This window comes from Solanum tuberosum, unplaced genomic scaffold, assembly GCF_000226075.1.
Source record: "Solanum tuberosum cultivar DM 1-3 516 R44 unplaced genomic scaffold, SolTub_3.0 scf00132, whole genome shotgun sequence".
Lineage (NCBI taxonomy): Eukaryota > Viridiplantae > Streptophyta > Magnoliopsida > Solanales > Solanaceae > Solanum > Solanum tuberosum.
Window position 1 is genome coordinate 453876 of NW_006239055.1, and position 27660 is coordinate 481535.

Here is a 27660-nt window from a genome sequence, read left to right on the forward strand (position 1 = left end):
AAGTTGTATTAATTTAATAGATAATGACTTAAAATTTCATTTTTTAAAGGTCAACTGTGAAGCATGTAAGAATTGTATTAGCTTTGATTGAACCATTTTCATTTACTATCTTGAATATTTTATAACTTTAAAGAAATTATCTTAATAGATAATGCTCTATCACTCTTATAACATATAAAAAGTTAAAATTAACTTTGAACCCACATAAAACTGCATAGACCGGCAACTACCCGGCCCCGCATTAATTTTTTTTTAAAACCACTTCAACTTGTTCCGTACAACATTTAACCCGCATTGATCCACATAGCCTTAAACCTGCCTCACCCCATTGCCATTCATAAGTTGCTTACTAAAGGGAGAAGAATTTTTTTATTTATTTTTTTAAAAGTTGTCAGTTTTTTTTTTTTTGACCAATAGGGACTGTTTGGTAATTTTACATGAGTTATTTTTTATTAAAAAAAATTCTCTAACTAGCCCGGATCTTCCTGATACTCTCTTTCCTCTTCTTGTTCAAGGCTTCCTAAGGAGTTTTGTGGGTATCTGTTTGTCATCTCAGTGGACCCTTTAACTCCTATTTATGATCTCGTCCTACTTTAGATACAACATCATTTGAGACTTGTTTATTTCTTTCAAATCTATTGTAATACATTAGAGACTTGTACACGTGACAACCAGATTTTGGGGTTTAATTAAGTTGACTTTGTAATCCACTTTAGTATTAGTGTTAAACTTTCATCCTTATTTTTACTCCTGCATATTATTGTTATATTTGGGTTTAGGCTGAGTTGTCTTGGTGGAATAAGATGAGTCCATCACATTCATTTTTGGGTTGTGATAAAATGGTATCAAAGTAATTATCGAGAGGGGAAAATAGTAATTTTATAAAAATTTACAAAAATGACCTTTCGAGTCATTACAAAAGTTCAATAATTATAGTAGAAATAAATCTAACGTAGTCTTCAATAAAAAGATATTTAATTCAATTAATGTTTAGTGGGTGGATAAAACAAATAAGAGAATGGATATGGACGATTATTGAACCATTACAAACAAGTGTTAAAGATGACCGAGCCGGTCTAAGGCCCAAATTAAGGTATGACCGGAAAGGATGTGAGTTTAGATTCAATCTCAACAAAAACTTGATATTGTTATTCATTAATATTAGTTTTATAGAGAAGTTATTCAGTCTTTTAGTCTCTTTTGTTGGAAGTTTATGCAAAGTATGAATGATACGAAAATGATCAAGTGGTGACAGTTATGTTGTCTCATTTACTTAGATTAATTCTCAGTCCATACCAGTCATTTATGCCCCGATAATGTACCTCATTATTTCTTTATTTGTGATTTATGAGTGGATTTTTTTTTTGTTTGTATTTTTGGTTATATTCATTTGTATTATTGCTATAAATTAGAATTGTCACCAATGGATCACGAACATAAATAATACTAAATTAATACTTGAAGTGGTTTTTGGTCTAATTGTTGATATAAAGTGTCATATGATATATCATATAAAGTGAAAAATAGAGTATAATGTAGTGTTGTGATTATGAGTATTAAAGTTTATAATAATATCTATGTTTTCCCCAATTTTGATAGAAAATATGTTTTTCCTTAAAATTTTAGAATGTGTTTGTCATTGAAAATTTTATTTGTTTTTCTATAAAATATTTTAGCATATCAAACACATAAATGAAAAGTATTTCTAATTAGATCTTAATTTTTATACCTTTTAGATAAAGTGTCTTTCCATTTAAAAGTAGTGTTTCGTTGTTTGCTTTTATTTTAAAACTAGTTTCTGGGTACACATCGTGCGTGTAGCCAAGTGTACCCTTTACTATAAACTTATAATATATGACAATTGTGCTCCATATAAGTTTTTTTAGACATCTTATTATAATGTTTGACCTGTAAATGTTAAGTATTTATAGGATTTATGTTGCAGTAAAAAGTATAAATGATGGTGGATATATGAAGAATTTTTACCAATTAGTGTTACACAGATAATTGTTAGAGTAAGAGTGTTTGTTTGAAAACTAAAATAGTTATCTAATTTTATATGGATCATTGATAATGAACTTTATACTTTTAGATCCCTTTATTATTAATTAATGAGGCAATCTACTAATTCGTGAGATAATAAACTAATTATAAATGCATGTATAGTCATTCAACATATTTGCCAAATATTTCATATTATCCATGTAAAAACTAATGATCTGGCATATAATAAAATATCTAATCTTTCATTGAGATAATTTTTAATTTTATTTGGAAATAAGAAATATAATATTGTACATGTTCCACACCAATAATTATATAAAATCTAAATAAGTAATATCTATTTAATTGTAATCTAGACACAATTTTTTTTTTATATAAGCAGAGAACATATTTAACTAAAAAGGAATAAGAAAAATATACAATTGTAACCGACAGAATTTGATAAATTTGATATTGACTTAATGTGTAACTCTCTATTGCAGTAATTAAGAGTTACTATTTAATATTTAAATAACAATTTATTAGATGATTAATAGTATTTGTATCTGATATAGGGATTAAATGGTAATCTAACTTTTGCCTAATATTTTTTCCACTAATATATGATGATATATATATAGTACATAGTTATATTAGTAACATGTGAATGTGTAGTTTTGTGGATATATGAAGCTTTTATATATATGTTTAAAAGTACAACTATTTCTTAATTGATTGCAACTTTGGGATTTTTGTGATCATTACACGACTCGTTTAAGTGTGCTCACACTGTCTTATTGTGGATTAATTGAAAATTGAATAAATTTCTTTAAAAAAAACATGTTTTGGTTATTTTTGACCGACCAAAAATAAAAGAATATCACATAAATTGAGACAGATTGAGTAATATTTGGACAAAAATTCTCCTAGTTGAATTACTCTCACATTTAATTAAGCCACCTCGATCAACACCATTTCCTAGTTCCTCCTCCATCTTTGATTCCATCTTCAGCAGTAAATTAATCCAACAACTTCACACAACAATAGTGATGTAACAACGATCAATTACTCAATCGTTTTATACTCAGAGTCATTCTTTGAAAAATGACGAGTCAAACTCAATAGAATCTTATTAATCCTATTTTCTAATGTTAAGGTGGGAAATGAACCAAAGACTCTTTCTTTTGTTGCAACAATTATCGCTAACGTTGGCGTATTATGTGCTAAGACAAAAAAAGTTTATGGGCATTCACAATTCACAACAGTAAACATAGATGTGAAACAAGTTGATACTGATTGTTAAACCTTAAAGAAGCATATATAGGTTTAATCACTGGAGGTGGGATAATGGATTAATAACATTTACATACCTGTACAGCAAAGTTGCACAATTTCACTAATAAAATTTACATATTCCTTTATAACAGTTTCAAGACTCGTTATAAAAGTGAAGCCAGCCAAGTTCAATTAGCATATCGCGATTCTTGGCTGGCACAACAGTTCCCATTTTATGTATCCAAATACAGCATAATTGTCGTCGCCTGTGCTATTCATTTTTATCTTCAGGTTTTATGGAGTAAGCCTTAGAACCACCAACATATGTTGCCTCAACATCTACATTAACTTCAGTTGCAAAGTCTTCCCATGAATTAGTTGACAAAACCACAAAATCTGCATATTTTCCCGGAGACAATGAACCAACATATTTATCAAGAAAACATGCATGAGCAGCTGAAATGGTGTACCTGCCAGAGAAATATAAGCTAGGATTAGGTAAAAACAACAACATACGTAATGTAAACCCACAAGTAGGATCTGGAGAAAATAAAGTGTACACAGAAGTTACCCCCCTACCTTGGGAGGTAGAGATAGGTAACAGAATTTCAAGAGGCAAGTTTTTGAAAATATACAACTCAAGGACATAATGAACCTCATGATGGATCCAAGTTTTTTCTATTACACAGACTTAGTTCACCAGATAAAGATTGAAAAAAAGGAGGAGGAAATATTGGAAAACATGGTTAATTCTGGTGGGAAAGAGTAAATAAATTGCATCTATTCTATTTCTTTGTTTGGTTAACGATTCGTGTCGGGGCCAGCTTGCATGCACCTCAACTATTTCACTGGGTACTAGCTACCTCCCACTAGCATAGGTGCCGGGTAACTCTGCCCACTAAGGTTTATGATGATAGGAAGAAATTATCTAGTGGTTTTTTTATCTCTATTGGATTTGAATTTCGGTAGTATTTTAGGTTTGAACCCACTTCATTAACGATTAAGGCACGCCCTTGGTTACAAAAAGTGAATTGCACTTTGATTTCGAAGTAACAATTTAACACATACTCAGTCCAGCACGTGTCATTGGCTCAACTGACTACTGTATCATCTATGAAGATTTATATCTTATCACCGTGTACCTTTTCTGAAATGAGACCTTAGCTGTAGCCTGTAACTAATTGTTACCACTAGTCATTGCAAACGTCAAATTAATTTCAATGGACCAGAGAGCTGAACTATAGAAGCAGATTAGTTAGTCCACTATGATATTGATTTTCTCCCTGTTGATCAGTTATAGTGGCTTCTCACTAGTCCTGCTCAAATGAGTTCCAGGCTCGGAGAAAAAACACGATAGATTTGCTACATAAAGTATTATCTTAATGAGCAGATAAGAGTTGGAACAGAATAACACCACTACTTACGCTTTTAGCGCATCTTCAAGACACAAGCACTCTGATGGAATCCAAGCCTTTTCCCAACGAGGAGGTATCCTCTTCATCGATGTCCTTATGCTTTTCAATGGATTAATGTCTGCTACCTGAAAGGGGACAGCAACAAAACACATGACATAACAGTAATTAACAAGAAATTGAGTACTGAATTACTGAAAGAAACATAAACAGATGAAATCCAGAAATTACATACTGGCCAATCTGACCCGAATGCCAACTGGGCATTGTTTGTCAGGAGTGACTTGAACAGATAAGATCCTCTTTCTGCCCTTTCCGAACCAAGTTTTTTAGTTGCAGAATCAGCATCATCCAATAAGTGATCTGGCTGTTCATTTGGATTTTGTTATAATATATTATTCGACACATCTTGAAAACTAAGAAAATGATAATTGCTCAATGCTAATGGATAGTGATAAAGCTTGTTAGTTCTGGGTTCTTGCATATGTATGAACAGAATTAATCTCAACAGTAAAGAGTAAAAAAGAACGACCATCTGAAAAATAACCTGCACTGAAGCAATTACAGATTGTTCACCAAAACGAGCCACTGTTCCTGGAGCCAAATGTTGAGCATGCTCAATCTGTGAAGTAGTAAGTTGCAATATTTAGAGATTACTTGAAATTCTACTAATCGAAGAAACAACTGACCTCAAAAGTAGAGTTTTAATTGATTGATGAATCTCTACTCTTTAGAGCAATTGGATATACCCTATATCGTCGGTCTCTAATTTGTTTCTCAGACGGCAAAGAAGCATACATATCCAATATCAAGTCATTAGTTCGGTCACCTATAGCATGGATGCTGACCTGAAATGTAAATTGCAGCCCTAAGACCAGTTAATTTTGCAACTTTGAAAGAGTTGAAATGGCAGATAAAGGTAAAATGAGCTAAAGACCTGAAGGCCAAATTTATCTGAAGAAAGAGTCATGTTGTACAGACCATCCAGATCCACCACTTGTAACCCGTAATTGTTTGGATCATCAGCATATGGCTACAAGACACCTGACAGATATCAGAACACTAAATACAACGAAGTCTGATTGCATCCTAATGGGCCCTGTTAGTTTGAAAAGCTCATGCAGAATGAAAATGGAATGGATATTCAGAAAAATACTTGTCAAACAAGCAGGTCACCTATGTCCAACAAGGCATAGAGAAGATTGAACCCACAAAGAAAATTGAGAGAAGTTTGTGGTTTAGAGAGGCTCTTCAAAACCAGAAAGCATCTTATTCTTACCTCATGAAATAATGCACTGTTAGATCCTAAAGATCCATCAGCAAAAGCCTTGACACCGCCCAAATAAATCCATTGGCTCAGCACGCGGCCTGACTTGCTCATAAGATCCTGGATACCAGTACAAGATTTAAAAGATCAAGCTTAGTAAGAACGCATTTAAGGAGAAATGCAACATAATCCACTGAAATTTAGTATCAGCTAGAATAAGAATGACCATAGAATCTTACGTAAGGTTCAACTCTATTCATGCTAGCTTTTGGGATTTAGTTAGGCCCAAGATCCATTCTTAACAATACGAGGAAGAAAGTGCTAGCGGTGGAAGAACAAGTGGAGGGGAGGGTAAACTGCGTAGGGGCGCTAAGGTGACATGCCACATGGTTTCCACCTCATCAAACTGTCACTGCCACAGAGGATTGGATTTCCACCTTGGAAAGCCCTAACAAAGGAGGGGTGTATTTGAATTATGTAAGTAATAGCGGGGGTATTTTTGGACGGACAGTATAATGGAGGGTAATATTAATCCTTTTCGTATAGTAGAGGGAAAAATTTGACCCTTTTCACTTTAACATATTCTGAAGGGTAGCATCTGAGTTAATGTTGACTGGTTTGTCGAAAAATCAGATATTCATATGAAGGAAAAACGCTAAAGTAAAGCACTGTTAATCATGACATACCACTAACCGTGACCATGTCTCCATTGGAAAGAATAAGCAAACTCTGGTCATCATATTTCCTGATAAGTCTGCCCATTTATATACATCTGCAATTATAAGGGAAGTGTTACTAAGCTAATGATTACATAAATGTTCCACCTGTAGCTATTAGAATAACTAAATGAGCATGACATATAGAGAGGCAGTTGAGGTAGATCTTCAGTGTTTAGCATTCGACCACCCAGCCCTTAACCATTCTTTGGGGCCTCTCATTCTCTGCCCACAGCCCCTTTCAGACTCCCCTTCCCCTCCAAGAAGTAGATGCAGTTTCTGATTATTTTTTGAGGAATCCTAACTTCCAATTTCCACCTAAAGAGTGGGGAAGGGGGAAATATTGAAATAGATATCATTGCAGTTTTACCTTAAACCTTAACTAATCTGCATATTAACAGAAATGTTCTTTTCCCTTCATTGCTTCTCTGTAAATGTGATAAAAATTTCCAATAACTGGTTTAGTTCCTACGCTTCTTTCATCATCTTAATTGCATCTTGACAAGAAACTAAACAATACACTCATGGCATACACTGTTATATTTACTGGAAAAGTTTTCATGGGTCAGGTTTTAATGATGAGGCCTATGGATGCTTAGCATCAACTTAGTCCCCCAATACCTCACCCCTGCTGTATTATGGAGCAATCCCTCAAAAACCTGGTCCATTGAGATACCTCAGGTAGTGAAAGAGAATTAAGAGAAACTGCAGTTGTTAAGCTTTGTTTTTTAACATCTTCAATAGACCAACTTCTATATCCTAGTTGAAAAGCTAGAAAGTAGATTCAATTTGCTTATTCCATCTCTGATCAAGTAATTTATCTCTGAAATGCTAAAGTTCCGTATTATAATTATAAAGGGGCATTGGCCTTTTTTAGTAAAACAACCATCCATACCATAGTATTCCTAAAAAGGAAAGTAAATTGATTTTATTCCATCTTATATCTTGTTGGAACTGAAACCTGAAAAGTCCTCCCATGAGTACTCAGTTGAAGCCCCTGGAAAGTATCTGCCAAAATCCACAACTGTTGTCACACCCCTCTTTAGTGCATGACTGCTAGCTCTTAACAGAGCTTCCCTCCTTTCATCAACTGAGGCTTCTGGGACGTGGGGAAGGACAAGCTTCATAGCAGAATCAATCAGCAGACCAGTAGGTTCTGCAGTAAAAGACCCAAAGAAAGTAAGGATCTTCTATAAACTTGTTTGAGCAAGTAAGATTTTAGCAAATTCATTGAAATTGGCAAGGTTGATCTGGGTAAACTTTTTTTGTTTTTTATAAGGCTGTTAATCTGACTACTATATTTATTCCAGACTGTTAATCATAATTGTGACCACGAGTTTTTACTACTTTTTAGTATGAATGAAAAGATAAAACAATACATGTATGCATAACTGAACAACTTTCACAATAAAAAATTGAAAAAGATTGTAGGCATGCTTCAGAAATATTAAAAATCTCATTACATTGTGTTGAGTCGCAGAACAGACACTTCGCTCAATACTAATGCAAAGACATTGGCTATCTTAACCAAGCACGGAAGCATCAGAAAGTACATAGATCCATGTCACTGGGGTGCTTAAAAGATGAATGGTATTTGACGCAGTATAAGGTTCGCATAGTAATAGGTTACCCCTCACTTATTTTCTTGACCCGCATGACCTCAAAGCTAAGTAAACGATATAAGAAACTTAGACTGTGACAGGCAAAACATGACCTAGGTGAGTTGAAACCAAACCTTGACACTTCCATGATATTGCAATTAACAAAAGACGTCAAACAATTGATGGATTATACGCCCAACAATACAGCTATAGGGTAAAGGTTGTCCTGAGTGCATTTAGTAATTTCCATGAAGATGGAAATTTTAGGAGGAGCCTAAACGTATGTTTTGTTGCACTTATACCAGAGAAGAATGGGTATCTTTACATCCTTTAGACTACAAGTCAATTGGAAAACATCTATAAGATTTTCTCAAAAATGCTTTCCTTTAAACTTAAGAAGGCCATAGATGCCATGATGACGATATCCCGAAATACTTTTGTGGAAGAAGAGAGATTTTAGATGCACGTTTAATTGCAAACCAGTTAATGGACTCCAAGATAAAAAGTGGAAAGCATGTAGACTGTGCAAATTGAATCTGGAAAAAGCATATGACTATGTTAAGGAGAACTTGTGGACTTTGCATGGAGATGATGGGGTTTGAAGAGAGATGGACGCAGTAGATAAATTTAGGAAGACTTGTCAAATTCTTAGACCTAATTGTAGAACCACACAGGTTTCGTCGAAAGTTCAGAAGGTCTATGACAAGGCGATCCTACATCCACACATGCTGTTTATTATGATTTATGGTTATGGAAGCACCTAACAAATAATAGAATAGAGCAACTGTTGGAGGGTGTATGTGGGGACTCACATTTCACACTACCAAATAAAGGAAAGATGGTGTATGCAACACCTACAAATTCCAGTTGCATGTAATGGTCCAAATTCAGTAGAAAATTTTAATTTATTTTAAAGAATCAAGACATCAACAGTAATCAACCTCCAAAGTTCTCCTAAATAAAAGTATTTATTTATAGCAGTGGGATTAAGACTTAGGTATAATTCATAAATAAATGTGAGTCTTATTGGTTAATGCTTATAGCTGGAACCTTTAGGTGAACTGAAAATAGTCTAGGTTCAAGTGAGATCATATTTCCATTGACCTACCTAATGCTGGTTAGTAAGTGGCCATTTGACAAGATCTGCATTGCTGAACAAAGAAGCAGAGTGATATATGAAGATGAGAAGTGAATTACCCCCGTCATTATTTCTAACAATAGCTCCACCATTTGGATTCTCATTGTTACGTGAAATTCCAGCAAGTGTTAGAGCCAATGTATTAGCTAAGCCCATATGACCATCCATCCTTGTTAACCAGACCTGCATGTGAAATACCAAATCTTAAACAAGACATTGATGTACATTCTAAAGCAACAGAATGTGATTTCATGAAAATGACTTACTGGATTATGAGGAGTAATACTATCAATCCACGACGCCATTGGTAAATCACCTCCCCAAATATCATTGTTCCAACCGCCACCCAGTAACCAAGAACCTTGTTTCACATCTATTAAAATTTCCAAAGAAAGACATGACAAAATGATACTGATTAGTGCCAATTCAAGACAGCCAATACTATATATTATCCATTCATTTTCTTTAACAAAATCCTCAATGGACTTCCAGGATTGAGCCTCGTCTTCTTTTTCTTCTTCTAAGTGCATATTTTTCTTTGTTAGCATATGTGCCACTTGGTCAATTTATCTGTCACTGATGACAATAAAAGGAGTAAACCCAAAGGTGTTGTAGTTAACTATTTTCAATAAGTAAAAAGGTTTGCTATTCTCAAAAATTCTAGAGAGGGAGGAGATCATTTCAAAGAAAGAATAACAAATATGTTAATTCAAAAAAAAAAAAAAAGAAGATAGCTAATTTGAATCTGATAGGTGAAAAACAATCTTTAGCATTGCCAAAATTATAGCGAGCTGAAAAGGGTATATCATGTGACATCTACTCCTTATACATAACCTTTATCCAAAGTGACGAAAAATTCAAAACTAAATTGAGCATGTAAAAGAATGAACCAGTTTATGTTTCAGATGCAAATATGTAACTTTAAGTTTCTATTCAAATTTAGTAACTACTTTTGTTATACATATTTCCACTGTCCTATTCTTAATCACTAGCATATACATCTATATAGCATTTTGCCAGCTATATCTATTATTTCAAGTCTCCCTCTTCAGAACAGAGACAAGAAGCAATCAGACACATGCTTTAGCTCCTTTGATACTTGAACTTAAGCACCATCTGAGCAAAGTGAAGTGCCAACCTCAGCTACACCAAGCTTCAGCTCTTAAATGCTAGTCAATTGAGCTTTCAACAACACTGTTATTGAGTAAACTACAGTTTATATTCCATTTCCTCAATAATTATTTATAGCAAGCTGAAATCATGTGACATTTACTCCTTATACATAACCTTCAGTTTATGAAATCAGCTCCTTTTCAAACTTGTAATAAATGGGAAAGTAATTGAAAATGTTTGCTGCCAAGGAGGAATGTATAGTCTTTTATCTAGTGACAAGAAAGGGGTTGATCTTGGTATAAGCCAAGGTAAAGTGGAACATGTCAAAGTGACAAACATTATAGTTTTATGAGCAGCTGGACAACCACATACTTACTTGCAACTGCTTTTCTAATTTTGTCCACAAAAAGATCTTTTGTATTTACTCCACGAAGCTCCACCCGTGCCATCTGCCAATGTTAATAACATGTTAGGAGAAATACAATATTATGCTTTAATTTGTAGAGGAACTACTATAACAAACTAATAGCATTTAACCGGTACAGTGTTTCAGAAGCTATTCGTACAAGCATATGATGTCGAAGTGTCAATAGAGTTCAAAAGCTAAAAATCTGAGAGCTTAATCCTCTGTAATAACTCTTCTGTTGATCAACATCGGAAAGCATAGACATAGCATTTGAAACATGATTCCATCTTGCCTTGTTTGAAGGTTGTGAAAGTAAAGATATAAAAGATATTTAAAGGTTCCACTGTCCCCATTCATAAACTAAAATTAGTGTAAAACACAGAGAGGATGGAGCAATCTTCAATATTGTATTAATCCAAAAGGAGAGCTATTTGTAGGTGTACAAATAATCTATCTAAGGAAAACAAAATCAGAAAATCCCTAAATATCTCTATCTATGATTGTGATGTGATTTTGCTATGTATTCTATATGAAAATGTGTCTATGTACATTCTATACTCCCCCTCAAGCTAGAGCATAGATATTAATCATGCCCAACGTGTTACAAAGATATTCCACTCGAGTTCCATTTAAAGACTTCGTGAACATATCACCCAATTGCTCTCATGTCTTCACATATCCAGTAGAAATCATGTTCTCTTGAATCTTCTCATGAACAAAGTGGCAGTCAACCTCAATGTGTTTCATCTGTTCATGGTACACTGGATTTGAGGCAATGTGTAGAGCAGCCTGATTATCACAACAAAGTTTTGCCGGAGACAAACGGTTCAAACCAATCTCAACTAAAAGGTGATGAATCCATAGTATTTCACATGCAGATTGAGCCATAGATCTAAACTCAGATTCTGCACTAGATCGAGATACAACAGTTTGTTTCTTACTCCTCACGATACCAGATTTCCACCAAAAAAACGCAATAGCCAGTAGTAGATCTTCAATCAATTCTTGATCCAGCCCAATCAGCATTTGCAAAACACTCAATACGAGTATGTTTGTGGTCGCTATACAAAACGCCAAGGCTAGGAGCTCCTTTCAAGTAGCACAAGATCTGTTCCAAAGCTGCCCAATGTTTGATTGTCGGTGCATACATGAATTGACTGTTGGTACTGACTGCATATGCAATATCTGGATGGGTCACTGTGAGGTAGTTCAATTTTCCAACCAATTTTCTGTATCTTTCTGGATTATCAAAAGGATCACCATCATCCTTAGTAAGATGAACATTAGGAACCATTGGTGTGCGACATGGTTTGGCTCCCAATTATTCAGTTTCTGCAAGTAGAACAAGTACATACTTTCTTTGGGACAAGAAAATTCCTTTCTTGCTTCTTGCTATTTCGACACCCAACAAGTATTTTAGTTGCCCCAAATCTTTGGTATGAAATTTGGCATGTAAAAACTCCTTGAGAGAAGAAATTCCTGCACAATCATCTCCTATAATAACAATATCAATCATCAACACAAACAACAAAAAGAATAATACCAACTGTTGACTGTCTGAGTGATCACACTTGCTCTTCATCAAACCAAATTCCTGAACTACATCGCTGAATTTTCCAAACCAAGCACAAGGACTTTGCTTTAGATCATATAGAGATTTTCTTAGATGACAAACTTTCCCATACTCCCTCTGAGCAACAAACCCAGGTGGTTGCTCCATATACACTTCTTCATTGATATCACCATGAAGAAATGCATTTTTGATATCAAACTAATGTAAAGGCCAGTGCTAAGAAGCAGCCAAGGAAATAAACAAACGAACAGAGGTTAGCTTGGCTACTGGGGAGAAGGTGTTAGAATAATCTACCCCATAAGTTTGAGCATCGCCTTTAGCCACAAGTCTGGCCTTAAGTCTTGCAATAGAGCCATCAGGATTAACTTTGATCACAAAGATCCATTTGCATCCAACTGCTTTCTTTCCTTTGGGTAAATCTACCAAATCCCAAGTATGATTTTCATCTAAAGCATGTATCTCCTCAAGCATTGCTTCATGCCATCCAGGATTGTTCAAGGCATCCCTCACTGTTTTGGGGATAGAGAGAGTCCAGAGAGGCAATTATACAACTAGATGCAGCGGGTAAGTGGCCATAAGAGACAAAATTAGCAATGGAATATGTGGATTTACATTGATGTGTACCTTTTCAAAGAGCAAGAGGAAGGTCAAGATTTTCTAGAGGATCAAGTGGAGTAACATCAAATGAAAAAGGAATTGTATCATCAATTTCCCGCCTCCTCGAGTAAACTTGAACAATTGGCGGTCTTGCTGGCAAGAACATCTTCTGACTTTTCTATCATAACATGAGTAACCTGGTAGACTAACCACTCATCTCCCCCTCCCCCCCCCCCCCCGACTTGTAGAATCGGGAGGTGCATAGAAGAATGGTGTAGTCTCGAAAAATACCACATTAGTTGACACCAGATATTTGCCAAGCTTAGTAGAATAACACCGATATCCCTTTTGAAGGAAAGAATAACCCAAGAAAACACACTTAAATGCCTTGGGGTCCAACTTAGTAGCAGATGGTCGAACGGCCATCTCAAACGTAACATTTGCTTCCAAATACCTTAGGTTCCACCGAAAATAGTGACTTATTTGGAAAAAGAACATTATAAGGCACATTACTAGCAGGCACAATCGATGGCATGCGATTTATCAAAAAAACAAGCAGTAGAGACCGCATCAGCCCAAAATTGTTTAGGAACCTTCATTTGGAACAAAAGTGTCCGAGTTGTCTCAAGTAGATGCCTTTTCTTCCTCTTAGCTACTCCATTTTGAGAGTGTATCAACACATGAAGACAGATGGAGAATACCGTGTTGTCTCATGTAGGATCTAAATACTTCTGACATATATTCTTTAACATTATCACTCCTTAGAATACAGATTGAGGCATTGAACTGAGTTTTGATTTCAACACAAAAGGCAGAAAAGTGAGTGAACACTTCAGATCGACTTTTCATAAAGTAAATCCAAGTCATTCGAGAAAAATTATCTACAAAAGTGACAATATTTTTATGCCTTGTTTTAGAAACAATTGGACATGGTACCAGACATCAAAATGAACTAATTCAAAAATTGACACAACTCGATTATTAATCGTTGGACCTAACAAGATACGATGGTGTTTTACAAATCGACATGACTCATAGTCCAAGGAAGAAATATTCGGAAACTTAGGACAAAGCTTCTTCAACAGAGGTAGAGAAGGATGTCCAAATCGACAATGAGCTTCAAATAGAGATACAACACTGGAGCAGGCAATAGACCGAGACTCCCATTCATCAACGATGTAGAGATCATCATATACATGTCCTTTTCCAATTACATGATTCATTGTAAGATCACGAAACATACAATGATCAGGAAAGAACAAGATATAACAATTAAGGTCTCCGATAAGTTTACTGATAGATATCAAATTGAAAGCCAATTTTGGTAGATTAACACATATGACAAGGTAATAGAGGAAGTTGGTTTAACAGTTCCAGATCCAACATTGTTACAAGTTGATCTGTCAGCTACAGTAACTGGAGATGGTGTTTTGTGTGGTCGAAAGCTTGAAAAGATATTATGATTACATGTCATGTGATTTGTTTCACCTGAATCAAAGACCCATTTATTTGAAGCGGTAACAAGACAAACTTTATCTGACTTAGCAAAAGTAGTAACTGAAGTGGATTTTTGATATTGAGAGAATTTAGCAAACTCCTCGACTGAAACCAAAACCTTTTGTTAGATGATGAACTAGAAGCACCAAGAACTTCAGACCTTTGAGTTACTAGATTATGATCAACCATTGTTCCAATTAAATACTCATTGTATAAAAAATAAATTGAGAGGTGAAACCAGTAAAATTCCACGAAGTAGAAATATCCCAACAGATTTCCAGATGCTCAAGAATTAATAGAGCTCGGTTGATCAAATCAAACTAATTCTTCACTTAGAGTAAACAATCAATCAAGCAAGAGATTCACAGAAGAAAATTCTGCCAAAATTTTAGCAGTAATCTGATACCAAAATCAGCAAATACAATGTCAATCGATTTTTACCAAAGGAAAACAAAGTTTAAGGAACCTGAAATGCTCGGAAATCAACCCAACTGAGGTCTGTTGAACAAGAGACCACAAAATCTGACCAGAAATATTGAGACGATGTTGTAAATAAAAATCTGATCTGATTCAGAAGTTACAGACACCCCACGTGCCTCGTATGCAGAAGCTGCCTGAAATAGTTCGCCGGAGCATGAGCCTCACACTCTTCCCTGCCAGCTATCGGATTCTGTGTTCTTACAGATCGGGTGAGGTGGTCCTCCCTAGGTTGGCTGTGAGATTGGAATATCAAGTTCCAAGTACCTCCCAGTACCAAACGTGACCAACCAAGTCACTTACGGACAATTTTCTAAGCAGACCGACACTAGTATTTGTAAAGGAAAAAAAGGAACAAAACAAAAACTTTGCTCTGATACCATGTAAAAGACAAAGAGAATGGAGCAATCTTCAATATTGTATTAATCAAAAAGGAGAGCTATTTGTAGGTGTATAGATAATCTATCTAAGGAAAACAGAATCAAAAAATCCCTAAATATCTCTATCTATGATTGTGATATGTATTCTATATGAAAATGTGTCTATGTACATTCTATAACAATTAGAAAGTGTCATGCTTCTCTATTCTTTCATTTTTTTGGTATAAAGAGGAATGAGCAGAAGGGATCAAGAGTTGGTGAAGTTCATGCATTATTCATAGGTGCTGATTTTTAAGAACATTGTAAATTGTTTTGTGTTTCAATTCGGATTAGTCAGAGTTAATTATATTGATTCTTTCCTGCAATTAGGTAGTCAGAATATTGCCTTTCCTGTGTTAGCACTTGTACATTCTCTATTTAAACCCAGTGGTTTGAGTGAATACTTACTTTTGGAGGATCTGACACACACCGATAATATCTTTTAGAAGTCCAAGCAATATAGGCCAAAATAACATTTGTACGCCTTTTTCTATGCATGCTTGTTCTACGTCATTGGCCTCTTTCAGTTGGATATTAAGAATGTTTTTTTCTCCACAGTGACCATAATGATGAAGTTTATAAGGAGCAACCACCTCATTTGGGGGGGGGGGGGGGGAAGCTAAATAGCCTTATATGTTGATCGCATTGGTCACTCTATGGGCTAAAACAATCTCCTCGAGCCTAGTTTGGGATGTTCAGCATAATAATCCAGGAGTTTGACATGACTCATAGTGAAGTTAATCACTTTGTGTCTTATCGGCATTCTACTCCAAATTTGTGTATTTATTTGGTAGTTTATATTGATGATATCATTATCACCGGCAATAATAGGATAGTATCACTCATTTAGTCCACAAATCAGGCATATTTCACAACAAAAGTATGCCTTGTACATTCTTAAGGAAACAATAATGACAGGCTGTCGACCCATTAACACTCCTATGGATCTGAATGCTAAACTCATTCCAGGATAGGGGAAACCACTTTGTGATCCTGGAAGATAAAGGTGATTGGTTGGCAAGTTGAATAATCGAACAATAATTAAACTTGATATTTCTTTTTATGTGTTGGTGTTTATGCATTTTAATATTAAAATTAAAATATTAAGTGCATATTTTAGTGGATATAAGTTGACAAGAATGTGGTCATTATTTTGGTGTAACTCTTGTAACCACTATTGCCATGATCTACCACTAATTCCACCCATTATTCTACCTCATTATACCTTGTAACTTATATAACCTTTGGGCTATTCATTTACCCAATTTACTACCCATTATCTTCCAATTCATTGCAAAGAAGAATTCATCACCTATAAATCGTGGTCTTCCTTTGTGTTGAAAAAATAAGAGAAGTACAAGAAAATATAGAGTGGCAAAGATGAGTAGTATTGTATTGTGTTTATATTAGTATAGTGAAAGAGAGAGTTGAGACATAGAAAAATATTCTAAGTCTTCAACTATATTCATTATACAAGAGAGAGTAATTATATGTTGAAGAAGGTGTTCTTTTTGTGGAGTTTTGAACTCTTCAACTAATCCGGAATTGCTTGAGTTGTACGACGTTGTTGGGTTGTTGTATCCTGGAGGGGACAAGTCAAGAGTGATACTACTGGATAGGTGTAGATTATGCCGCAATGGGCTTGAATCTCCTTAAAGAGAGCGAGATATCCGCGCCTCAGCCTAAAGATCTGTTTATTCACTTTGTCATTTTATTTTCAACTGTAATATTTTGTATTTATGATATTTTACACCATCAATTTTAAGGAGATTAATGTTTTTGTTACAGTTTGAAAAAGTGCGGATATCAAGATAGGGATCTCCACATCATTCCGCTCAAATGTCGCTCTCTTCAAGAGATGGAAGAGAAGAGAAAGGAAAAAACTTTTTACCTAATATTTTCATGAATAAAGTGATACCACTTTTCATGAAAAAATGTTATTTAAATTCTTAAAATAATGGAGGTTCATGAAATGAGAAAAAAGTCATTGTGTAAAAAGTGATTTTTGCATCTTTGAGAAAATCTCTAAAAAGGTTGTTACAAGTGCATATATTTATTGTGGAATAAATCACGTGTGGTTTGGCAATAATGAGATGATTTTTGGCTCTAACATGAGAGTTATAAATAAATTATGAAAAACATGTTGAGTAGCCATTTAACATGAAATATTTTGGGTGAAAAAAATTTCATTCTTCAATGAAAATATATCATAAAACATGTATGAAATTTTCCTTGTCAACTCACATTGTGTTGAAAAGATTGTGAAATACAATCTTATTGGTTGTGTGAGTCTTGCAACTCCTTTTGATTCGATTGTGAAAATGGTGTGACAAAGAAAGGAGTTTGCTAGCCTAACAATAATTAAACTTGATATTTCTTTTTATGTGAGTGTCGTAAGTCAAGTTTTGGATTCTCCTTGCAATAGTCATTAGGATGCAGTTGTCTGCATTCTGCGATATATAAAATCAAACAAGTCAAAGGACTACTCCTATGGATTTGAATGCCAAACTCATGCCAGGACAGGGGAAACCACTGTGATCCTGGAAGATAAAGGTGATTGGTTGGCAAGTTGAATAATTGAACAATAATTAAACTTGATATTTCTTTTTATGTGAGTGTCGTAAGTCAAGTTTTGGATTCTCCCTGCAATAGTCATTAGGATGCCATTGTCTGCATTCTGTGGTATATAAAATCAGACAAGTCAAAGGACTACTCTTCGAGGAATGAAGCCATGAGCAGATCATTGTATATAAAGATGTTGATTAGGCATGATCACCTTTTGATAGATGTTCTATGCCTGGAATCTAGATATTGTGTTTTAGTAAGAGGTAATTTGATGTCTTGAAAGAGTAAGAACAAAATGTGGCTGCTCGATCTTAGTGCAAAAGCAGAATATCGGGTAATGGTCATAGCAACTTGTGAGCTAGTTTAGATCAAACAATTGCTCAAAGAATTCATATTTGGAGAAATCAGTTAGATGAAACTTGTATGAGATAATCAAGAGGCCCTTCATAATGCATCAATCCAGTAATTCATGAGAGGACTAAGCACATTGAGATTGACTGTCATTTTATCAAAAAAAAAAAGATATACTCTCAAGAGATTGTTATAAAATTTGTGAAGTCAAATGATCAACTTGTAGATATTTTCACCAAGTTCCTCACTGGTACTCGTATTAGTTGCATCGGTAACAAACTTGGTACATGACTTATATGCAGTAACTTGGGGGGGCGCTAGAATATTAGGGGTTGTTTGGTACAAAGATTAATAACAGAGGGAGTAGTAGAGCAGGGATTAGTAATGTAGGGTATATATTTTATCAAATGTTTGGTTCATTGCTTCCCACCTCATCATGTGTTTGGATTAAAACTCTACAAAAAACTTCTTTCCAATTGGAGAGTTTTCTTTTTTATGTAATTAGGTCAAGATAGATAATTGTCGGACAATATTATTTTTATGGCCCTATAACTAGCTAAGAGAAGAATGATTTTGTTGTCAAATTTGCTATTTTCTCACTCGAATTATTTGAGGGTAAATAATCGTCATCTTAATAAATTAATCACTCACAAAACGTCAATTTCAATTTACAAAAAATAGACCATCTACTTTTAAAACCGAAAAAAGGGTAAACAATAGTAACATCAAATAAACCATCTACATTTACACATAAAAATTGCAAGTTGTAGTTTTAATATGCATGCAATTTTATAAATTATTTAAAATATAAATTATATATATATATCAACAAATAATACATTCAATTAAGATTACAAACGTCATGTGGTGATATATTTGCCTTTTCAATTAGTAAATGTTAAACAACTTACATTTCAAATATTATATTGATTTGTATTGGATTTATTTAGCAACAAACAACTCTCTCTAAATAATAGAATTTGTTAGCTAATTTATTTAAATAAATTTACTATTACAAATAAAAAACATAAAATCAAGAAAATAAATAAAATGATTAAAAGGATTTAAGGGGTATTTTTGTATTTACATAGTTAATCCCAAGGTATTAAATCCTATGTATTACTAACACCACCAAATGAAAGATAATATATCACATAATACCATGTAGGGTGTATAACTAATTCATGGATTAGTTATACATAAGCCCAAAACAAGTTAGCGGAGGGAATCAATTGAAGGGAAAGAAATGTTGCAGATCAGCGAAGTTCAAGGAGTAACTTCCACTATAAAAGATATGGAGGTGTATCGTATGGCAGGTGAAGTCGAGATCAACGAAGGATTTCAAGGGGAAGACTGCAACATAATAACAGAAGAGGTAATCCCTCTAGGTATTCAATTCCCGGAGGAGAACTACACGCAGACAGCCACGCCGGCCTGGATACAACAACACATTATGCGCCTGAGTAAAGAGTTCGGGGTAGATTTCAAAGGCTGTGAGGAGAAAGCGGCAGAATTATTTCAAAAAATCGACAGGAACAAGCTGGAAAACAAAGACATCCAGAATGAGCAAAAAGTTCAGAAAAGAAAAGGGTTAAATGAGCTGAAGAGTCTAGAACTGGACACCAATTTCATGAGTTATGGCACAAGAAGCAAAGGGGGATTTTTGGCTATCAAAGATCAATGAAGTTAAACATAGTTTCATGGAATGTGAGGGGGTTAAACTGTGAAAGGAGGAGAGGTTTGATAAGGAACATGTTGTTAAACTGGAAAGCTGATGTTGTCTGCTTACAAGAGACAAAAATAGAGGGGAATATTTCCAACATAGTAAAGGAGGTATGGGGCAGTAGATGGGCAGATTTTGTACAATTGGAGGCTAGTGGAACAAGGGGGGGAGTAGTGATCATATGGGACAAGAGATTCTGGGAAGGGGAATTGAGTAGTGTTGGGGCATACTCTGTTTCATGTTCTCTGTCCCGAAAAGACCAAGACTTCAAATGGCATTTAACTGGAGTTTATGCACCAAATGATAGAGTGGAGAGGGAGGAGACCTAGTGGGAGCTAGGTGCTGCAAGGGGGCTGTTTTCTGGGCCATGGGTCTTGTGTGGGGACTTCAATACTGTCAGGTATCCAACAGAAAAAAGAGATGGCATCAGAATAAATAGATCAATGACAGAATTTTCTGACTTCATTGAAGACATGGAATTATTAGATATAGATCTATATGGGGGAAAATACACTTGGAAAAAAAGGGACAGACACACAACAGCTGCTAGATTGGACAGATTCTTGCTATCAGAAGAATGGGACACTAATTTTAGTTGCATTAAACAATCCGTTCTCAGTAGAGTAGTGTCAGATCATTCACCTCTATTGTTACAGTGTGGAGAGTGGGGGCAATCAAACTCATACTTCAAGTTTGAAAACTGGTGGCTTCACACAGAGGGGTTCAATGCTAAGGTTAGGGATTGGTGGGAGTCTTTTAATTACACTGGCAGGCCTGATTATGTCCTAATGGCAAAGTTGAAGGCACTAAAGGGGAAGTTGAAAGAATGGAGAAAAACCATCCAAGGAAATCTGAAAATGCAAAAGGCCAATGTGTTGAAGCAATTAGCGGATCTAGAAGAGATACAAGAACAGAGAGCTCTTGAAGAAAGGGAAATAGCTTCTAGGTTGGCTTTGACTATGGAGTTTGAGGACATAGCCAAGCATGAAGAGATAGCATGGAGACAGAGGTCCAGAGCTTTGTGGCTTAAGCAGGGAGATAGAAACACAAGTTTTTTCCATAGAACAGCAAACCAACACAGAAGAATCAACAGCATTGATAAATTGAAAGTAAATGGAGTGGAGATTGCAGAACCTGAAGAAATTAAGAAAGAAATTGTTGAATACTATGAGAGGCTGTATACAGAATCAGAAGAGTGGAGGCCACAGTTAGACATGAGAAATTGCCCCAGAATTGATGAAATTGATGGCAACTTTTTGGAGGCTCCTTTTGAAGCTGAGGAAATACTAGAAAGCATCAAAGCATGTGCAGGAGATAAAGCCCCTGGACCAGATGGCTATACAATGGCTTTCTTCAGTCAGTGTTGGGACATAATCAGACCTGAGTTGGTAGCAGCTGTCCAGAATTTCCATGCTAGAGAATGTTTTGAGAAGAGCTTTAATGCCACTTTTGTTGCACTTATTCCAAAAAAGGTGGGGGCAATTGAATTGAATGACTTCAGACCCATCAGTCTGGTAGGGGGAGTGTACAAGATCATCTCAAAACTATTGGCAGAAAGATTGAAAAAGGTAATTCACAGAATTGTCGACAGACAACAGATGGCCTTTATTAAGGGAAGGCAGATTATGGATGCAGTGGTGATAGCAAATGAACTGGTGGATTCAAGAGTGAAGAGCAAACAACCAGGCATAATATGTAAGTTGGACATTCAGAAAGCATATGATCATGTGAATTGGAATTATCTAGTGAACATGTTACAGAAGATGGGTTTTGGATCTAAATGGATCAGGTGGATCAAATATTGTATAGTTCTGATCAATAGAAGCCCCACTGGTTTTTTCTCTTCTCAAAGGGGGTTGAGGCAGGGAGATCCGCTCTCACCTTTCTTGTTCATTCTAGCAATGGAGGGGATGAGTAGCCTGATTAACACAGCAAAAGCCAAAGACTGGATCAGAGGGTTCCAAGTGCAAAACAGGGCAAGTAACAACCTAGAAATCACTCACCTACAGTATGCAGATGATACCTTAGTTTTTTGTGAAGCAGTGAGGGACCATTTTCTGATTTTGAGGACCATTTTCATTATTTTTGAAGTTGTGTCAGGCCTTCATATAAACTGGGGGAAAAGCTACATCTATCCAATTAATGAAGTGGTACAAATTGAGGAGCTAGCCAATACGCTAGGGGGGGAAATAGGGGAGCTACCCACCATCTACTTAGGCATGCCATTAGGTGCAAAAAGTAAGTCAATAAGCATTTGGAGTGGAGTGATAGAGAAGTGTGAGAGAAAATTAGCAAACTGGAAAAGTCAATACTTATCTCGAGGGGGAAGACTTACTGTTGGTGTTTTTTTAAAAAGTGGGGCAGCACAAAAAAGATTGAAAATGTCTCTCAATGGATTGAAATGACTTTCAATAGCTTTCAATAATTTTATTAAGCATTGAGGGGCTTTAAATAGCCAACATAAAAATATAATCTGCATAATTTGAAATTTAAACAACCTAAAATATCTCAACAACATAAACAAACAAACTAAAATTCAAAATTCAAATTTATTCAAACTAAATAACTTATTTTGCTAAAAGTTACTGCAGTAACTAAAAGCAAACTTCAACACTCCTCCTTTGCTTTAGTTACTGCAATTGAAAAAAATGCTCTCCCTCAATTTTTGATTTTTGCTTTGGTAGTTGATGCTGGATTTTTCATTGTTTTAGAACTTGCAAAATTTCTTCTTTTTTCTTTTTCTTCTTTTGATTTTGTTCTTCAAAAACACATGCGATGACATTGTCTTGTGTAAAGGTTGTAAGGGTTTTTCTTCCATTGCAACCTCACATATCACAAATATTTCAAAATATGGTTTTATTCTCACAGACCAAATTTGATAACTTATGAACATTAAAACTTTATACTTCCTTAATTTTTGGAATAACTAGGATTCAGTGATGTTTACATGTTTTACAAGTTAAGATGAAATTCAAAAATACTTTTAAAAATAATTAAAATAAATTATATATCTCTTATCTTGTTTTGTTTTTCAATCTATGTTCTAATTGATGCACCTCCTGAGTTCAATTTGAAATTTTGTTGGTGTTTCTTAAAAAAATGGAGCAACAAAAAGAATGGATTGAAATGACTTTCAGTAGTTTTCAATATTTTTATTAAGCATTGAGGGGCTTTAAATAGCCAACATAAAAATATAATCTGCATAATTTGAAATTTAAACAACCTAAAATATCTCAACAACATAAACAAACAAACTAAAATTCAAAATTCAAATTTATTCAAACTAAATAACTTATTTTGCTAAAAGTTACTGCAGTAACTAAAAGCAAACTTCAACACTTACTATGATCAACAGTGTGCTGGATGCCTTACCAACTTACATGATGTCTGTTTTCCCAGCACCAGCTGGTGTAATCAACAGAATAGAGGTACTCAGAAGAACTTTCTTTTGGCAAGGAAATGAAGATAAAAGGAAGTATCATCTTGTCAAATGGGAAGAAATGAACATAAGCAAGAAGATAGGGGATGTGGGCATCAGAAACATGAAGTTTCAGAACCAAAGCCTTATGATGAAGTGGTTATGGAAGTTTGCATCTGCTGAGAACTCATTGTGGAAGGAAGTGATTGCTGCAAAATATGGAATGAGGGATAAATGGATGACAACAAAGGTGACCTCTCCCTATGGGTCTAGTGTATGGAGATCTATCAGTGATCTATGGGACTTGGTGCTAGAAAGATCATATTGTAAGGTGGGAAATGGCAGAAAGGTGGCATTCTGGATGGACAAATGGTGTGGTCAGGTCCCATTAAGCCAAAGGTTTCCTGACCTCTACGACCTATGTCAAATGCAACAAGCTACTATAGCCGAATTATGGAATGATCATGGGTGGAATTTGCACTTCAGGAGGAATTTAAATGATTGGGAGATGTGCAGAATAACTGACTTTTTGGTTACCCTAGCACAATTTAGTAACCTATCTGAGGAAGAGGACTCACTGGTGTAGAATGTGGGGAGCAAAGGGTGTTTCACAGTAAATTCAGCATATGAAGATCTCAACACAGTTGGCATTGAGGAAGTAGAATGGCCTTGGAAGACGATATGGAAAACCAAGATACCCTTAGAAGTAAATTGTTTTACTTGGCTGTTAGCTAAGGAGACAGTTTTGACGCATGAGAACCTGAACAAAAGAGGCGTTCACCTGTGTTCCAGGTGCTTTTTGTGTGAAGAGCAAGGAGAGACAGTCAACCATCTCTTCTTACACTGCAAGTGGACAACCCAGCTGTGGCAAATGTTCACCAATATGAGAGAGATTAAATGGGTGAAACCAGGAAGGATCAAAGAGGTTTTGAAGTGCTGGAATAGAGATGGAAATGCAGGAAGAAAGGAGGAGAGATGGAAGATGGTCCCATCATGTATATGGTGGACAGTATGGCTAGAGAGGAACCAGAGATGTCATGAAGGAAAGCAGAGCAACATACAAAGATTTAAGCTTAACTGTTTAGCTCTGTATTATTTTTGGTGTAAACAAGTAGTCTTAGATAGCTCAGAAGTAATCAGCACAACTATAGACTGGCTGTAACTTGGTAGGTATAGGAGCCTATGTAACTACAACACTTTTGGAGGGGAACTACACTTTTGAGGTAGTATACCTGTGGATAAATATAGACTAACTGTTACTTTTATCAAAAAAATAAAAATAATACCATACATAATGCATGGACTATTTCTCCTAATACTTCCAACTAAACGACCCCTTAATGTATATAATGTCCCACTTGGAAAAGGATTATCATGTATTGTGTAGAATATAATAATAGATAAGGTTCAATCTTAATAACATTTCCCAAGTCTATAGGAAACAAAGATGATCTAATATGTTGTTAATCAAAACCACTCTTCCTACTGAGGATAGATATTCCTTTTTCCAGTTTGATAGCTTCTTTTTCACTTTTTAATGACATTGTATGATATCTCAGATGATTTACGCTCTGCACCCAGTAGCACACCCAAGCATGAAGTGTGTAAATCACCAACTCTGCAACTAAACTTTGTCCAGGACCTAGAAAAATGATTAAGCTTGACAAGAAATACAGATGGAGATGGTAGGACTGATGCAAACCTCTAGTCCCCCAGGGATGAAGTGCACATGGGAATCAATGAATCCAGGGACCACAATCTTTCCATCTAGATTTAGTTCCTTGGTCCAAGTTCTTGCCAATTCCTGCAGTTACATGTAAACCTGAACATAAGCGCTAAATAGAAAAAGTATGCTTCACCTACTACTTGAATCTTCATATAGTGTTTCTTTAGCATTTGAGAAAAGATGAACGGATAAATGAATTAGAAATCAAAAGCGCACCCATGAAACCAAAAATATAAATTGCACTTAAATCCCACATTAGCTCTAAGTTAGCAAAGACCCTCAGATCCTAATTGTACACACAAGTCCTGAAAGATAGGACAAACACCAGCATGGATATATATCATTAGGTCTCATTAGTGTGATCTAATGAAGGCATCCACATATATCCAGAGGAAAGTTCATGAAACTCAGTCGGTTGAAAAAGGCAATAGACATTATCAAATCGTAAACGCCTAGCTTCAAAACCAGAAGTGATAAATGGAACTATATGCAAGCTGCAATCTAATGAACTTCAACGATTGCTTAGGGCTTGAATTAGATGCAAAACCTGCATTTTCTCCAAGGACACTAAACAAGGGTGTGGCTTAGTGGTCAATGAAGTGGGTTGAGAATCATGACCATCTCAGGTTCAATTTCCATCAGAAACAAAAACACAAGGTGATTTATTCCCATCTATCCTTCCTAGCTAGTACGTGTTGCTGGTGGGAGGTGGGAGGTATCCCGTGGAATTAGTCGAGGTGCATGCTAGCTAGCCCAGACACCACCATTATCAACAAAAAAAAAAACCTGAATAGTAGCACTTCTTTATTGCAATGTTTACCAATACAAACCTTCTTACTCATCCTAAACAGCCACGCTATTACACCTAACATATAATATACCTTTGTATTAATGAGTTGTAAACATCCAACACTGTGACCAGCACCTATGGGGTCTCAGTTTGGAGGTCTATCAGAAATTTGTGGCCAAAACTAGCGAGGAACATATGCTACAAGGTGGGTGAGGGGACTAGGATCCTTTTTTGGAAAGACAAGTGGATAGGACAGAACTCCCTCATGGAGGACTTTGCAGATTTGTACTCTTTTTGCGACAACCTTGGAGCATCTATTGTTGAGATGTGGTCTCAGCAAGGGTGGAATATAACCCTTAGGAGGCTCTTAAATGACTGGGAGGTGGATAGAGTAGCCAATTTACTGCAAAGGTTGGAAGATTTTCCGGGACTCAACACTAATCCTGATGCAATCAGATGGAAACATGATAGGGATGGGGAATTTTCTGTTGGAAGAATGTACAAAAGAGACCTGGCAACACACCCGGGGGGCATTTTTGGACCTTGGAAACAAATTTGGAAATCCAACACCCCAACCAAGATAAAGTGTTTCACATGGTTAGTGTGCAGAAGAGCATGTCTGACTCAGGAGAGACTGAAAAAAAGAGGATTTCAGATTGTTTCTAGGTGCTTCTTTTGCCATGAGAAGGAGGAAACAAACAATCATTTGTTCCTTCACTGTAGAGTGACTTCCCAGATATGGTATATGCTTCAAAGCATTATTCAAGATCCTTGGGTGGTGCCTGAGCATACTGCTGACCTACTAAACTGTTGGATGAGAAGAGGGGGGAGTAAAACACAGAAAAAATGGTGGAATCTAGTTCCATCTTGCATATGGTGGTCAATTTGGAAGGAAAGAAACAATAGGTGCTTTAAGAATATTACTAACCCAATGCAGAAAGTTAAAGAAAACTGCATTAATACTCTATATTTTTGGTGTAAAGAAGAGGGTATATATGAAGTAGATCAGTTAGTAGATTTCATAGGCTCTTTGTAATCATGACTATTTGTCATTAAGGAGAAAAAAGAGGTCTACGGTTATTTACCTGAAACTAATACTCTACTACAACAACAACATACCCAATGTAATCCCACAAGCGGAGGTCTGGGGAGGATAGGATGTATCTAAAACTATTACCGTGTCCATCACAAAATGCTCCTCCTACTTTCCCTGCTGAAATGTCCAAAAACGTGTATGTTGACCATAAAGACAAAGCTGTTATGCTTTTTTAACACAAAATATTCTAAGGACTCGCTTTTAATCTTATCACTCCTCAGTACAACTTTATCTTTTATTCTGTTCTTCAATACTGTGAGAAATATAGGAGAAAAATATTATTGAATTGTTGTTGTTTACATTATTACATTGAGACCCTAGAATACAATCCTTTACCAAGTAGGATACTATTTAGTATTCCTATTCCTATTCTAATAGAATTGTATAAACCTATTCCTATTCTAACACTCCCCCTCAAGCTAGTGCATACAATTCATGTACCTAGCTTGTTACAAATGTAATTAACACGAGGACCGATGAGGGGCTTGGTAAGATATCTGCAAGCTGATCACTCGAC

At 35.5% G+C, this 27660-nt stretch overlaps 1 protein-coding gene across 1 annotated transcript in view; it reads right to left on the reverse strand.

The window, feature by feature from the left end:
• Positions 1-3276: 3276 nt before the first annotated feature.
• Positions 3277-27660, reverse strand: part of LOC102584635 (putative amidohydrolase YtcJ) — a 28834-nt gene continuing 4450 nt past the window's right edge. The window contains exons 3-15 of the mRNA XM_006351000.2: positions 25234-25335; positions 10882-10954; positions 9659-9765; positions 9452-9575; positions 7615-7809; positions 6624-6709; positions 5950-6057; positions 5608-5703; positions 5420-5518; positions 5218-5292; positions 4906-5037; positions 4683-4798; positions 3277-3728 (exon numbers count right to left, since the gene is read on the reverse strand). Coding sequence (XP_006351062.1) covers positions 3530-3728; positions 4683-4798; positions 4906-5037; positions 5218-5292; positions 5420-5518; positions 5608-5703; positions 5950-6057; positions 6624-6709; positions 7615-7809; positions 9452-9575; positions 9659-9765; positions 10882-10954; positions 25234-25335 — 1512 coding nt within the window. The 3' untranslated portion in view covers positions 3277-3529. The remainder of the gene's footprint in view (positions 3729-4682; positions 4799-4905; positions 5038-5217; positions 5293-5419; positions 5519-5607; positions 5704-5949; positions 6058-6623; positions 6710-7614; positions 7810-9451; positions 9576-9658; positions 9766-10881; positions 10955-25233; positions 25336-27660) is intronic.